Source organism: Chanodichthys erythropterus, chromosome 11, assembly GCF_024489055.1.
Source record: "Chanodichthys erythropterus isolate Z2021 chromosome 11, ASM2448905v1, whole genome shotgun sequence".
NCBI lineage: Eukaryota > Metazoa > Chordata > Actinopteri > Cypriniformes > Xenocyprididae > Chanodichthys > Chanodichthys erythropterus.
In genome coordinates, this window is record NC_090231.1 from 47,051,034 (window position 1) to 47,065,486 (window position 14,453).

The 14,453-nt window shown below is 36.4% G+C and overlaps 1 protein-coding gene across 8 annotated transcripts in view; it reads left to right on the forward strand.

Moving 5' to 3' along the window:
• LOC137030008 (receptor-type tyrosine-protein phosphatase delta) overlaps nt 1-14,453 on the forward strand; it is a 209,045-nt gene that overhangs the window by 127,503 nt on the left and 67,089 nt on the right. For all 8 annotated transcript variants that reach the window (XM_067399912.1, XM_067399910.1, XM_067399914.1 and 5 more), the window contains exons 5-6: nt 7,276-7,464; nt 11,258-11,368. In XM_067399912.1, the coding sequence (XP_067256013.1) occupies nt 7,276-7,464; nt 11,258-11,368 (300 nt within the window). The remainder of the gene's footprint in view (nt 1-7,275; nt 7,465-11,257; nt 11,369-14,453) is intronic.

Sequence of the window (14,453 nt, forward strand, 5' to 3'; positions counted from 1 at the left end):
ATAAAAAAATATAAATGAAACTAAATATAACTACAAATATTAGAGAGAAAATGTAAATTAAAAATGTTACAAAGGCACATAAATGAAATAAAATAAGTGAAGTACTAAATTTAGTAAAAAAAAAAAAAAAGGAAAAAAAAAAAGCTAAACAGAAATACTACAAAAAAGTAAAAACAACAACAACAACAACAAAAAACGGTAGGTTATTAAAATACAGCTGTTAATTGTATAACATTAACTAAGGTTAATACATGGTTTAGAATTATTTTTTTTCATTGGTTCTAACTAGGGCTGCATGATTTATCGCAATTAAACCGCACGCGATTTGGCAAAGACTGCGAATATTTTATGCGCAGCTTGTCTGTACAGCTCTGTGATCAGTAGTAAATGCTTCTCCATCTGAAAACCAGAGGGCGCTCTTGCACAGAAACTCTAAATATGCCCTGCCACAGAAGAAGATAACATAAGTCTTATCGCTGTAGCTGAAAAAAAAAACAAAAAAAAAAAAACAAGATTGAAACGCTTTGATTGATTAAACCTGACTAATAAACACACAACTGCCACATCATCTCACAGAAGGATGTCAACTGTCGTTATGAAGTGAGTTTAGAGTAAAAACATTTTTTTAAATGTTGTCTTTTGTTGGACAAGATGTTAATAAATGCTTCTCATGTCTGGAAAGATGTTTGATGCGTGTTGCTTTTTCAAATGTACATTATAAGAGATTTAAACTCGCAGTGCTTTCAGATGAATTAGCATTTGGAGCCATTCTTCATTGACAAGCTGAGCATAAAAATAAAAAAATCATCGCAACCGTTGCTATTTCATAATCGCTTTAAATATCACGTTTAAGTGCTAAACATGATTTTCAGTACGTAATTCAATGTTATTTTTCATATCGTGTGATAAATCGTGCAGCCCTATTACTAACTAATTAAAGTGGAAACTGAAAATATAAAAACAAAAGCTAATTCAAAATATTAATAAATATTGTAATAGTATATAAATAATACTAAAATAGCACTGATTTAGACACAATTAATAAAACATTAACACAATGTCCCACCAGAGGCTTTTATTTTAAAGAGTTAAATGCGTATGAATGCTGAAGTCTAACAGCAACTAAAGGCTCCTGTTAGTCATAGCTGCTTTCTCCCCGTCAGCAGCGTATTAGGCAGGACATCCATCGGTTGCTCGATGACCTGAGCGTCATTAATGTGTGTAAATGGTCACCAGGGGTTTTTCGTTCGGCCTGCGGCTGCTAGCGACTCTCTTCACAGGACGACCGCACCATTATACTACGCCAAGTGACGTGAGGAAGGGAGATATACTGTACTCTAGTGTATAATGAGAATTAAGATGAGCACTTGGGATCCGTTTTGCCCTTGATGCTAAAGATGGTAAATGCATGTCGCTGGGAAAAATGATCTCATGCACTTCTAACTTTTAATTTAATGTTTAAAATTCCCCTCTCGTATTATCGCTTTTTGACCTCAGAAACCCTGAATTTCTCTTTCTCTCACCTTCTCGATTGACCTACACAGCTGGGTTTTTTTTCTCGTCGGCGTGATTTATTCGTCCTCCAGCAGAAAAACCTCATTGTGGCCGCGAGCAGAAGCGCTAACATAGCATATGGCGAACGCAGCTCAATTAATTTATGCTTTGAAATGTTTTCTTCAATAACCTTTCTCCTCGAAAAACTTACAATCATGTGGAGAGTACAACTTAAATAACAATTAACGCCGTTATTTGCTCGCTGTTAGCTTGAGGACGCATCTCTGCCACTGCTGTGGCGTTTTTTCTGCAGTTAATCAGAGAACTGGCAGAGTGAAGTACCATTTAATTTGTGAGGTGATTTAAAAGTGTAATGCTGATTAATTGTGTGTGTGTGTGTGTGTGTGTGTGTGTGTGTGTGTGTGTGTGTGTGTGTGTGTGTGTGTGTGTGTGTGTGTGTGTGTGTGTGTGTGTGTGTGTGTGTGTGTGTGTGTGAGATTTCTTGCTGGAAACCAAACTATCACTGACTTTACTTGATTGTGTTAAAAATACACCACTGATCTTTGTGAAATGGTTTTGATTTCTGTGTAGATGCCAATTTTAAGATGAAAATGAAGAGGAATCCAAAAGTGTCAATTAACAGCTCAAGACATTTCTTATTTTTTTCCTAATTCCTTCCATGTCTTCATATACATATACATTCATATACATGCTACTGTTGTAAACAGCACTTTCCGTGAATGAGGTGCAATTCTCAATTGACAATAGTCTCAATTGTTAACATAAGGAAGGTCCAAATAAATAATGTTATTTATTTATTTATTTGTTTATTGTTGTTTTAGCCATAAAAAAATTAACATTAAATAAAAAAAAATAAAAAAAATCCATTTATGTATCATTTTATTACTGGGGGGAAAAAAAAAAATAAATAAAAAATATGTTCCTTGGTGTCAAAATGTGGTCTTTGCAATAAAAGAAACTCATAGTAAAATGTTTGAGATTTATTTGGGAGGGTTTGTATTATAAAACTGAATCCCTGCATGTTACCGAATGAGTTTCCTTTATTGTAAAAGCCACTGTGAATGGAATATCAGTCCCATAGATTATGTGAGATTATTCATGATTTTAATTGTTAGATACAGATAAAAATCATCATTTGATAGCTATTTTTCACACTACATAAATTTTTTGTTAGACCGTAGTTTGTCTAATGAATCTAATATGTCACACATCAGAAAACAATGTGCCTCTGCTTTAAAAGAAAGGGACACCAAAGTGTACTGCATTCTTAGAAAATGCTGCTAAAACAATGCCTGACTCCAGAAATCCATATTTAATTATGCAGCAGAGCTACAAAAAGTATTTTGCCGTTAGCTTGAGAAATATGAATAGAAAATGTCCCAGGGAAAAACCTCCCTTATGCCCGGAGCGGACCAAGGACAAATGTACTTGGTTGAACTTGGAGAGTTCTTGCTGTTTGGTGGAAGGGGAATTTGAGGTTCTGTATTGTGAAACGGATATCAAAGATCGATTTCTCTCAAAACAGAAAACATACAGTCTCACAGGCATATTTTTGATTTCCAACAATACATATAGCCTGAAAGGCATTGATTTTTTAAGCAGCATGGATTGTCATGTTCAATAATTATTAGCAGCATTGCCTCTGTTCCTCTAAGGCTGACTGCAGGCACTTGGCTTTATGGCAGGTGAAATTTGGCTCGTTTAAAGAGCTTGATTCACACATCGACCTTGGCATTGCTTTAAAGACTTACACACACCCAGAGCCAGTACACAATTAACGTTATGCTGAGCTTTGGATAAGTGTCTTATACGTTATTTGTTGGCCTTTTCCATAAAGCTTGCAAATAAATTAGCAGATTTATTGTGAGTGAGCATGAAACTGGTCATTTCTGGATTGACAGTTTATCATAGCAGTGTATCAATAACGAGCCAACACTATTAGTAGTGCTGAAAGGGCAAAATTTCAGCTAGAAATTAAAACGTCTGAAAGGTAGGTTGTGATATGAATTTAGATTGTACACTGATGTGCCTTTATATTTGGCTCTGTTGTGTATATTGAGAAGAGAAATTGCCCTAACCCTGAGCCCTGAGGCATTCCAGTAGTATCCAGTTAGGATAATAATAAACAGGTTGGTGCACTATAACAAAGTATTTTTACCTTGTTACCGTATTTAAGTACAATTTTCAAGTACCTGTACTTGAAAGAATATTTTTATTCTGGGAAACGTTTACTTCACTACATTCCAAAGCATAATATTTTGCTTTCACGTTACTGAATTTCATAAACAAAAACATATGTTTTATTATTTATTCCAACTGAAGAAATCACCACCTCCTCTGAGGTGCAAGAGTGCCGTCCGATTTTTGAACGAGCTGATTCTATCCAATTATCCTGTTGAATTGGTTCACAGATTACACTGAATGATTCATTGGCGAATCAAACTGATCTGATTGCAGCCGTTTTTGAGTCAAGAACTTAATATTTTTTGGTTAAATAACACAAATGAATCTCAGATGATATAAAACTAATATGTTTGCATAGTGTTTCTCCCCAAATTTTGCCCCATATACTAATTTTGCCACATATTGACACAAATTTTATAAAAATACTATATGGTATATGATTTCACTTGTTTTCAGTAACTCACTTGAATTACCATTGACTTAAATACATATTTTAGTAAAGTTTCAATGTTTTAATATTTCAGTGTTTTAATAATATGTTATATGTTTTAATAAAATAAAACTATTAATAATATAATACTTTTTATAATAAAAAAGTTTGCTTATTTGCAGATAACACATTTTAAGGTCTGCACTAATATTTCTTATTAATTAAATAATGACTAGTCTGACTAGTGCCAGCTAGAATAAATAATAAACATGATTCATCCATAAGTTCTTTTAGTACTTAAGTATATTAAAAAATCTAGTTCTTTTGTACTTTTACTCAATAAAATTGAAAATGAGTACTTTTACATTTACTGAAGTAATATTGTATTAAGGTATCTGTGCTTTTACTCAACTGATTGATTTTTGTACTTCATCCACCACTGATAATAAGTAGGAATGGCATTCAATGGGTGGCAGAAATAATATACAGAAGTACAGAGGTGAGGTAAATTGTTAAATTGCTAAACTAATCCATGAACCAAATATATGCTTATGTTAAGCAAAATCTAGTTCAGTGTAATTGTGAAAGTGTCTAAACTCACCAACAGCAGATTAAATCCGCTATCAGCTAGTGTGACACCATGTTGGGGACAGAGAGAAGTATAGGTTGGCAGACTTCAGAATGATCCCTCAGCAGCTTGCTGTAGCTTTTGTAGTAATTTTATACCTGTATGTTTAGAAAAACAGACTGACATGTAACTTTAGCTGCCAAGTAGCTCTTAACAGACGATGCCTACACACCACAGAAGAGCTAAAATTAGACACCCATCCACTGCGTTATGAAGCTTGCAGTCTGTGAAGGTCACAAGAGGATATGGATTAGAATGTTTGCAGAAAGATATGAAAATTTGTGTTAATGCACAAGGGAAGATTACTGGAAATGTTTTAAATGGATAACATAGAAAACATCAGGCAATTCTGGACATGAAACCTGCCAAGAACATGTTCAGTTCATGTTTCCCCCCAAAATCATAATCACAAATTGTATTTTGCATAAAGAAAATGACTATTTTTTTTTATTTATTTATTTTTTCATTGTGACATTTTCATGACAATTAAGCACCCTCTTCTACTGAGATTGTATCCTTTTACTGGGATATTAAATTATAAATTAAACCTTGGGATGTACAAATTTCAAAACCCAGACCTTGGAACTTGGTTGGCATAAATTAAGGACATCTTTAAAATCTTCACTGAATCACAGCACTCTGAAAGAGTGTTATAATGATTTCAGAGACAATGAGGAGCATTTCAAGCTCTTTATGAGCTGCAGGAAATCCTCCATTACAGCAGATGCCTCCCTCTGAGGCGATGAAGTGTCATAATCAGTCTTTAGTCACTATTTAGACAGGGATATTATTCCGTTGTCTATCAAGCATTCATTCAAATCCTTCACTGTTTTCTGGAAACAAGAGAAAATGTCCCAGGATCTGTCAACGTGTAAGCTAGAACTAAACAGTGATACAGCAGCTACATCATAGTGGCTGATTTGCCCTATTCTAATGTAAATCTACAGTAAATCATTGCATTTGTAATCACATTTTACACAAATTATCCAAAACTATTGTAAAATGATGCAGCTGAGTCAGTTGCAATAGTGAAACAATATATTTTTGCATTAATGTGGTTTTGTATACCTGAGCTGAGGTGTTTTCAGTTCATAGAAAAAGAATCCTAGGAGATGTTTAGGTAGTTCAGTGGTAATCACAACGTGTTTGTGTGCTTGTATGTTGGTAATGTCCCCTAGAGGCTTGTTGAATTCTTGTTTGTTTTAGATTGCTTGTGTTTGCTGTAGGTTGACACACACACACACACACACGTTTGTTTTGGTATTTTTGTGACTTTATTTATCAGGATTCCTTTTATACAGGTCGTGAAACTGCCGTTACCCTCCGCTTATTCACCATGGATGTATGAATATATCCACAAAAAACAAATAACTGTCAATATGATGAAATTAAATGCATTGCAGGATTTCTTGGACAAATGAACATAAATAATTGTGCAAGAAAAAAATATTTTGGACACAATTATACATAACCATCCATTTTTTTAAGTATAGTGTCTGAAGATTATAATTTTAGCCCAAAATATTGGTAAATCTCACCTCATGCTTAAAGTCTTGATTAGAATACATCACATCCGGGTTGAGTGGTTGCATACGTTCATCTAGGTGTGAATGAGACTTTATTTATGGTCTGCTGAAAGTGATTACTTTTAAAAGTGAAAGATTACTTTTAATGTTCGAGAGATGAAGAGAATATCATTGTATCTAATTTTTGTAAATGTTTATTGAATTTTTGAAATAATTTATTGCAGTTTGAAAGATGTCTGAACCCTTTCTAAAAATAAACAATCACATTCTTTTTTCAATTAATTGAATTTAACAATTCAAGGGAAACATAATTTATCAACCAACCAAACCAATCATTCGGTTCTGAAATAGTTAGCTCATAGTAATTGGCAACCCGGTTACCCATTCTGGCATATTTTAATGACTAAGGGTGTGTTCACCTGGCAACGATGTATAAAAAATGGAAAAGTTTTCCTTTCTGTCAGATGACAACATTGTCAAAACGATCCCCGTTCACACGGATCTATGAAAATGACTAAAATGCTGTATTATGTATGCCAGGCCAGTAGTTGGCGATGTCACTTTTTGTAGAAACACTATGCACCATTAAGCTGAGTAGCATGAGGTCATTGTTTCCACAAATGTGTGCTTTTGTAGTTCACACGGAGATGATGACTGTATCGTCTTCAAAAACGTGCACTTTGAAACCCGTTTTCAAAAGTTTGCATTTTCACACGTTGTTGTGTAAAAGAATAGCCAAAACACATTAAAAGATTCAGTTTTTGGTTGAAAACAGTGTTGTGTAAATGGCCCCTAAATGTTGCTAAACAATTACAAATAGTTAATTCAACAATATTTTGAATTTGGAAGGTGCAGTTTGTACATAACTTTGAGAGAACCTTGCCAAAATGTTAGCCAAAGGGACCAAATCCCCAAGTTACTTGTGATAAAGAGCAATGGAAGTATATGTGTGTGTTTGTGTGTGTAACTATGATGGTGTTGCTGTGTTTCAGAGGATCAGCTGCCCGCAGGTTTCCCCACCATAGACATGGGCCCTCAGCTCAAGGTGGTCGAGCGCACCCGTACCGCCACCATGCTCTGTGCTGCTAGCGGTAACCCCGACCCAGACATTTCCTGGTTCAAAGACTTCCTCCCGGTCAACACGAGTAACAACAATGGACGCATCAAACAGCTCCGATCAGGTAATTTTCCTCCAAGCCCTTGGGCTCCATAACGCCAGAAGAAAAGCAGCGACAAGAGCCGCTATTGTCCTCCTTTACGTTTGAGTTTCTGTTCTTTCTCATGGAGCATTTTTTTTGTTTTCTGTAGGAAACGGCATCGCCGTCTACGTCCCCCACTGTCTGTGATGTGTCTTGTGTTCCCGTCTGTTTAATTTATTACCCATGATTCACTGCTATGACTGCATTTTTGGCCAGCTTAAATTGGGCTTTGTTTTGTTTCCATTCTAACACTTAGTCGCAAAAAGCAGCCGAACCATGCATAATAAATAATTGTCGTTCCACATGTCCTTATTTATCTTCCTTAAATGCGCAATTAGTACAATCTGGCTTCATTCACTGCTCTCAAAAGAATCATCAAAGTTGTTTTGTTTGTTGCTTTCATGTCATGATGCACATGTACCAGCAGCCTAGAAAACTTCTATTACATCCAAAAAAAAAGAAAAAAAAAAAAAAAAAAAAAAAGAGGAGATGTCCGTCCCTGTGTGTGACCTTTGTTGTGTGTTAGCGCATCCAATTGACTAAATTCAGGGCTGAAAATGTTGGTGATTCTTTTCCGTTGAATTGGGAGCCGCAGTAGACGTTCCTTCTCTTCGTCTGCGGTCTCTCTTGTAATGCTCCCCTCAACCCCTCTTTCGTTTTGCAATTGACGCACATTGTGAATATGTAATGGTTGAGTTGAATACAATGTGTTTTCCAGCTCTCAGTATGGTACAATATGTCTTCCCAGAGTTCTCCGCTCTGCCCTTGTCCTGTTTTCTTTCGTTGTCTGATTTCTCTCTTGATTTTCCTAGCCGTTTATAACCCTGTGCAATAGAGTGTCAGATTTAAGTGTGTCAACAAGAGCAAACGTAAGGAATATAATCATATTTTTTATGCTGTCTTTCTTCTCTCTGTTTTGTAAATCTCCAGAGTCATTTGGTAAGTTTGTAGATCTGAGCACACATGCCTCCCACTAATGTTCCATGTTTCTCAAACTACTGTTAAAATGCATGGCATGCATTTTACTAACGGTGTCGATAAACTAGCAGAACACACACACTAGTTGACTACCAGTAAAGCACACACCAACACGAGCAGCTGGTCAGGGCCACGCACCGACACTGTCACTCCATCTTTGTCTCAAATCACAGCTCAAAGACTCTCCACTGTTTCACTCCAAGATCCCAATCAATCCTTAGTTCCCTTCCCGCTAGATCACGGCCACAGCAGGTCTCAAAATGGCCCCTTGTGCTTCATCACTGTACCAGTTGCTCTTTGACCTCCTAAAGTGACCAATGCTCAATCCTGTGCTTTTCTCCACTAGAGCCAATGGCTGTCTTTTCTGAGTCTCTCTTTCCTGTTGTAGCCTAATAAAGTCTGTAAGAAAGCAAAGCAAAGCTAATTTGATTCTTCTTCCAAAGCGGCCAGACTCTCTTCTCGTACTAACGACTCTTCTTTCTTAATCTTATTTGCATTCATATAATCCACCCAGGTGGTACGCCAATAAGAGGTAAGAGTGCTCAACTCAAGTTCACAGAATGAACAACTGACTTCATTCTTCCTGTCCCACATGTGTCTGCATCCATGAAACGCCCCGGCATCTTCCCCATTGTCACCCCCCCCCATCCCGTTCTGTTCCCACCACCCATCTATCATCATTTTTGCGTAAGCGTTTTTTCTTTCTTTTGTTTGGTTTTCTTTCAGTTTAAGAAAGCCTCTTGTATTTTTTTTCTCTTCCGAGTCGATATGCTTACTGCAGCCCAAAGAAGCATATCCTATATGTCTTCTATTTCATTATTTTATTATTATTATTATTATTTATTTATTTTTATTTTTTATTTTTTTTTTTTTTTTTTTTTTTTTTTATCTTTTGGCCATAGCAGATCATGTGTCCCTTTTTTCGTCCAACTAAAACAGCCAAACATTTTTCCCCCCTTAGCTGTTCTTGTTCAGCCGCACATGAGCCCAGATGTCGGAGACACACCGGAGACCTCTCTGCCACGATTTTTCCCCCAAAAAGCATCTTTCTGTCTTTACAAACTTCTTTTTTTGCTCTTCGTCCTCCATTTGCTTTCCTCTACCTATACCCTTCTCAAAAAAAGCTAAAAAAGCCCAAACAACTACTTTTTTGATAAAGTTTCTACGGTGCTTTTTTTCTTCTTCCACCTATTTTTTCCTTCTTGCATTTCTTGGGTTGAAGGCTGTTTTCCTTTTTGATGTTTTTATTTTTTTTTCCATTCTTCAGGGTTGGGGAAAAGATAACAGTGGGTCTGGCAGATGATACCGAGGTGGCCATTTTGTGTCATTTTTTTGTTTTTTTTTGTCAAGCTACTCAGGAGGCGGTGTCCGCTGCGGTTCAGTGCACTACAAGAAATGTTTTTCCCTGGGTCATGTGACACCACACTGCTGATCCCATTAGTGGATTTTTATGGGTGTCATTTGTAGCTTTGCGTAAGCTATGGCAGTGATTGGTTGCTTTCTTGTCGGCGGAGGCCGTTTTGAATTTTCTAATACAATTGCATTTTATTTTTCAGCTAAGGGTTGTCAAAAGGTTGTAAGTTGTGCCGACACACATTTCTTGTTCTTTGGAAAGATTTGCATGTGCTAGAGGTTCATATACTGGTAACGATAATTCTCCCAACAGATTTTTTTTCTTCTTCTTCTATTTTTACGATTCAAGCAGCGTATTTTTTTTCCTGAGAATGCTGCAATTTTTACTGATTTCCACCCTCTGAATCTTTGGCCATTTTATTGATGGATGAATTTGAATTAAATTTAACACCAAATTTTATTAGCCAAATTTCTTTTTTTATATTGTCCTCCCCCTTTTATGCTGCTTTTGTATACTGTAAACCTTTTTTATTTGAGTCATATGCTGCTGTATTGCAGTTTTCACTCATTCCCATAATGAACAGTCCTGTGAGATGTGTAATAATATTGCAGGGCTACCCTCCCCCCTCACCTTTTGTAGACCTTTCAATTAATAATCGATCAGTATTATTATTGATTATTATCACAACTGTTTTTCTAAACAGTAATGCTCAAACTATTTTGAAACACCCTTACGATTAAGTGCCTTTAGAAACCCTGCAACATGTATCTTGTACTGTATGTTTTCCTCTCCATTGATGTGGTTGTAAAATGTCCAAGATAATTAATGCTGCAAAGTCTCTTTTTGTTTTCTTTCTGTGTACCCTCTCAAATATCTACTGCAGTGTTTGCCATGCTATTCTCTAGACCCGCTTCCCAGTGCAACCGATGCAAGATAGTTTATAGGGCGAGATACTAGCTCGCAACACACTTCGATTTAAGCACCTCAAAATTACTCAATTTCTGCAAAATCATAATATGCATCGCGAATCCACCGTGAAATCCATCTTTAGTGCTGAAATTGCTTTCCCGTGATGCATCGGGCCTAGAGAATGAAATACTGCATTAGACATTTTAAGGGGAAACATTTCTACCCCCAGCTTCCAGGAGCTTAGCTTGCATAAACTGGTTAAGTCTATACGAACCTCTCCAATGCGAGGCATGCCTGCAGATGTCGCCTCTCAGGGTTAAACATCAGTATAGCAGCAGTCAGTTGGCAGTAAACTTCCTTTAGCTGAAGTCCTTCTGTTGCGTCCACCCTTACGGAGACCTAAACAGAACAAATATTCCAATTCATAGAGAGAAATAGGCCTAGTGTGCGATTTAGTGGAAGTTTTTTTTTTTAATGGCTTTTATTATTATTGTAATTATCTTTTTTTGCTTCGTGTTCTCTCCCACTGTGTAGGAGCGCTGCAAATCGAACAAAGTGAGGAATCGGACCAAGGGAAGTACGAATGTGTCGCAACCAACAACGACGGCACGCGCTATTCTGCACCTGCCAACCTGTATGTCAGAGGTAGGAACAGCTCACAGCGGTAAACAAAACCAACAAAAGAATATAAAAACTTTAGATGCACACACATTTGAATCAAATTGAGTCAGTTAGCGGGTCAGTTCTGTTGTTTGGATCCCTCTGGTTTCCTGAGCATTTTTTGCAAGTATGACATTTGCTGCCGCCTTGATTTTCTGCCTGTCTGGTGTTTAATTTCAATTTAACCTTTATTGACTCGATTGCTTGTTGTGTATGTTATATGACTGACTCTAAAGATAACAGGAATGACAGATTGAGTTTAACCTCTTTCCTCTCTACAGCAAATGTCTGACCGCTCTATTTTTCATCTCTCTTTATACTGGCAAATAATGCTATTTTAATTTATTTTAGAACAAGAGAAAAGTTTTATGTTATTATTTTATTATTTATTTTTTGAAAATGTAACAAATTCAGTGATCTTTATTCTGTAATGTAGTGTAAAAGACTATAATGTAATGCATATGGGTGATTCTTCAATTAAGTGAACACTTCTGTACCCTAGGATGATTAAATAAATACATAATGTTCAGTAAAAACAAACAAACAAAAATCCTAGTTTTAAAGGACAGATTATCATAGCCTAATTTATTTTATTTTATTTTTTTTACTTAATACAGTTACCCAATACTGCTGCCCTACATTTGGGTATATATGTGGTTATGCAGGGAATGAGAAATTACATTTTGTAATGTCATTCAATTTAAGATTTTTACTTCATGATTTGAGCGTATCTTTATTAGATGTCATTACCTAATGTGTCAGTATTTTAGAACTGACAATCCATGTTTTTTACTTTTATAAATTCAGAGTTATAACTTCCAATTTAATTAAATGAATTTCTTTTCTTATTTTAAGCAGTCAGAAGGTCCTCTAACTGAAGAATCACTCCACTGTATAAATGTAAAATATTTAATGATATTGACTTATGATGGGGCATTTGCCTTTGTGTGCATTCTTTAGTTCAAATCTGGCACAGTAAAGTCAACATGAAACTGCATTCTCAAACCATTTTACTTTAATACTGTGATGTATTTCATAATGAAACAAGATTTTAAAAAAGGGCTTGATTTTATCCATAAGGAATTTATTGCATGGCAAAAAGTGGTTAAAAAATAAAGGACTAAAAATAAGTTTGACTGGTCACTGTAGGTCAGTCGCCACCACGTACACCACTAAATGTCTCATATTAGTCAGAAAACAGTGTGATTTTGATTTCATGTTGACTTTAACCCCAAATTTATCATAATAAGCTGCCAAAATATGTCCCATCTTAAAAACCTTGAAGGCCTGATGTCAACTACTGCTTTAAGGAATCTGGCTGAATTCAAGCGCAGGTCCCAGTCATGTGGTTTACATGAAGTACCAAAATATATATGTCAAATGAACAAAACTCCAGAGGAAAGTCAGTCCAAACCACGGTAACTGCTGATGGCATGTAAAGCTCATAACTGGACCTGTGTCATATTGTTTAATGGGCAGCGCATTAAAAGGCCTGTAAAATGCAGCACACTTTTCTTTTCCTAGACATTCTGTCTCTAGCAGCAATTCTCTGGGTTGAATGTGGCCTGTTTTACTCTCTCTGTATTTTCCCTTGTTTTTCTCCTCATTTTATTTTGTTTCCGCATCAATTCCCTACATCCCTCAGAGCTGCGAGAAGGTTGGTGTGTTTTTTCTTTCTAACCATCTTCAAATTCTGAAAACAAACAAACAAACAAACAAAAAAACAATACAAACGCTATTCACAATTCCAAAGAGTACGAAAATAAATATATATATTGTAGCTGCATAGCTGCATTTGCGTGTCTATGATTAAATTCTGCTTTTGGTTCCTTATGTTTTATGTTTTGGACAGTTTCTTCTTCATTTCCTTTTGTTGTGGTCTGAATGAATGCCCTGCTCTCCGCTGTACTGCTTGATCAAAAAGTGGTGCATGTCAGTCAGAATATGTGCAGTTTGTTGGGGGGTTTGCATGGTGGATTGGTCATGCTGAAGTTGTCTGTCTTCACCTACATGTCAGTGGTCCTGCTTCGTTACTTTGACCGACTTGTGCCTTCCTATCACCTAGAAAAAACTCCATGCTCTGACCTTGCATGGTACAAACTACAATGAGTCATGCTCCGTAGGTCTGTGAGCTCAGATATTTTCTTTCCTTTCCACCTAACAAGCTGCTAATAAAGGACAATTGATGCATGTAGAGCGTTGTTCTCAAGACCCGACAAACGGAACGGTATTCAGATGAAAGGAAAAACATCATGTCTCCTGGAACAGCGTTTCAATTGGAAATTAATTGCGATTGGATTGAAAATCTGTTCGCAATAATTAGAGATTTCATCTCCAGAGAAGCGCGACATCTCCGGTCGAATGCATGCCATCAGTCGTCGAAATTCTTATCTTTCCTTCTTTTTCTTCCATTTCTGATGGTTTTACACAGAGACTTAAATAAACTCCACATGAAACATTTTTTGGGGGGGGTTCATCCTTTTGTTAGTTTAATTGTAAGTGGTACAATAAAGATCCTAGCGAAGGAACACCTACGGTCTTAAACAGGAGGGCATGGTTGAACTAGCACGAATAGGAGCATAGATTTAGCCCTGGACATAGTGCAGGGTTCTTCAAATCTGACCCTACGGAGTTTAGCTCAAACCCTGATCAACTCACCTACCTGTAATTTTGAAGACATTGATTAGCTTGCTCAGATGTCTTTGATTAGGGTTGGAACTAAACTCTGCAGATCAGTGGGTGATTTGAGAGCCCTGCCACGGTGGAATGTAGCATTCTACTCAGACATCAATTTATTTTTTTCCCTACCCTGTTCATGGTTGCACACCAACAGTACACCTTTTGGACATCTCCCTTGTCTGACCCATCCATTTCAGCTCTTAGAGTCTAAAAAGAGAATTGAATCTCTTTAAGAAAAGTTTGAAGATGTGTACTATCGGTATGCCTCCAGGAACTAGCTTCGCAAACACTGCTCTAGTTTACTGTTTCAATCAAAACTTTATGAAACTCTTGATAGATTTGTTGTGATGAACCTTACAAAGTTTGTCAAATCTAGTGATTCGTTGTCTTC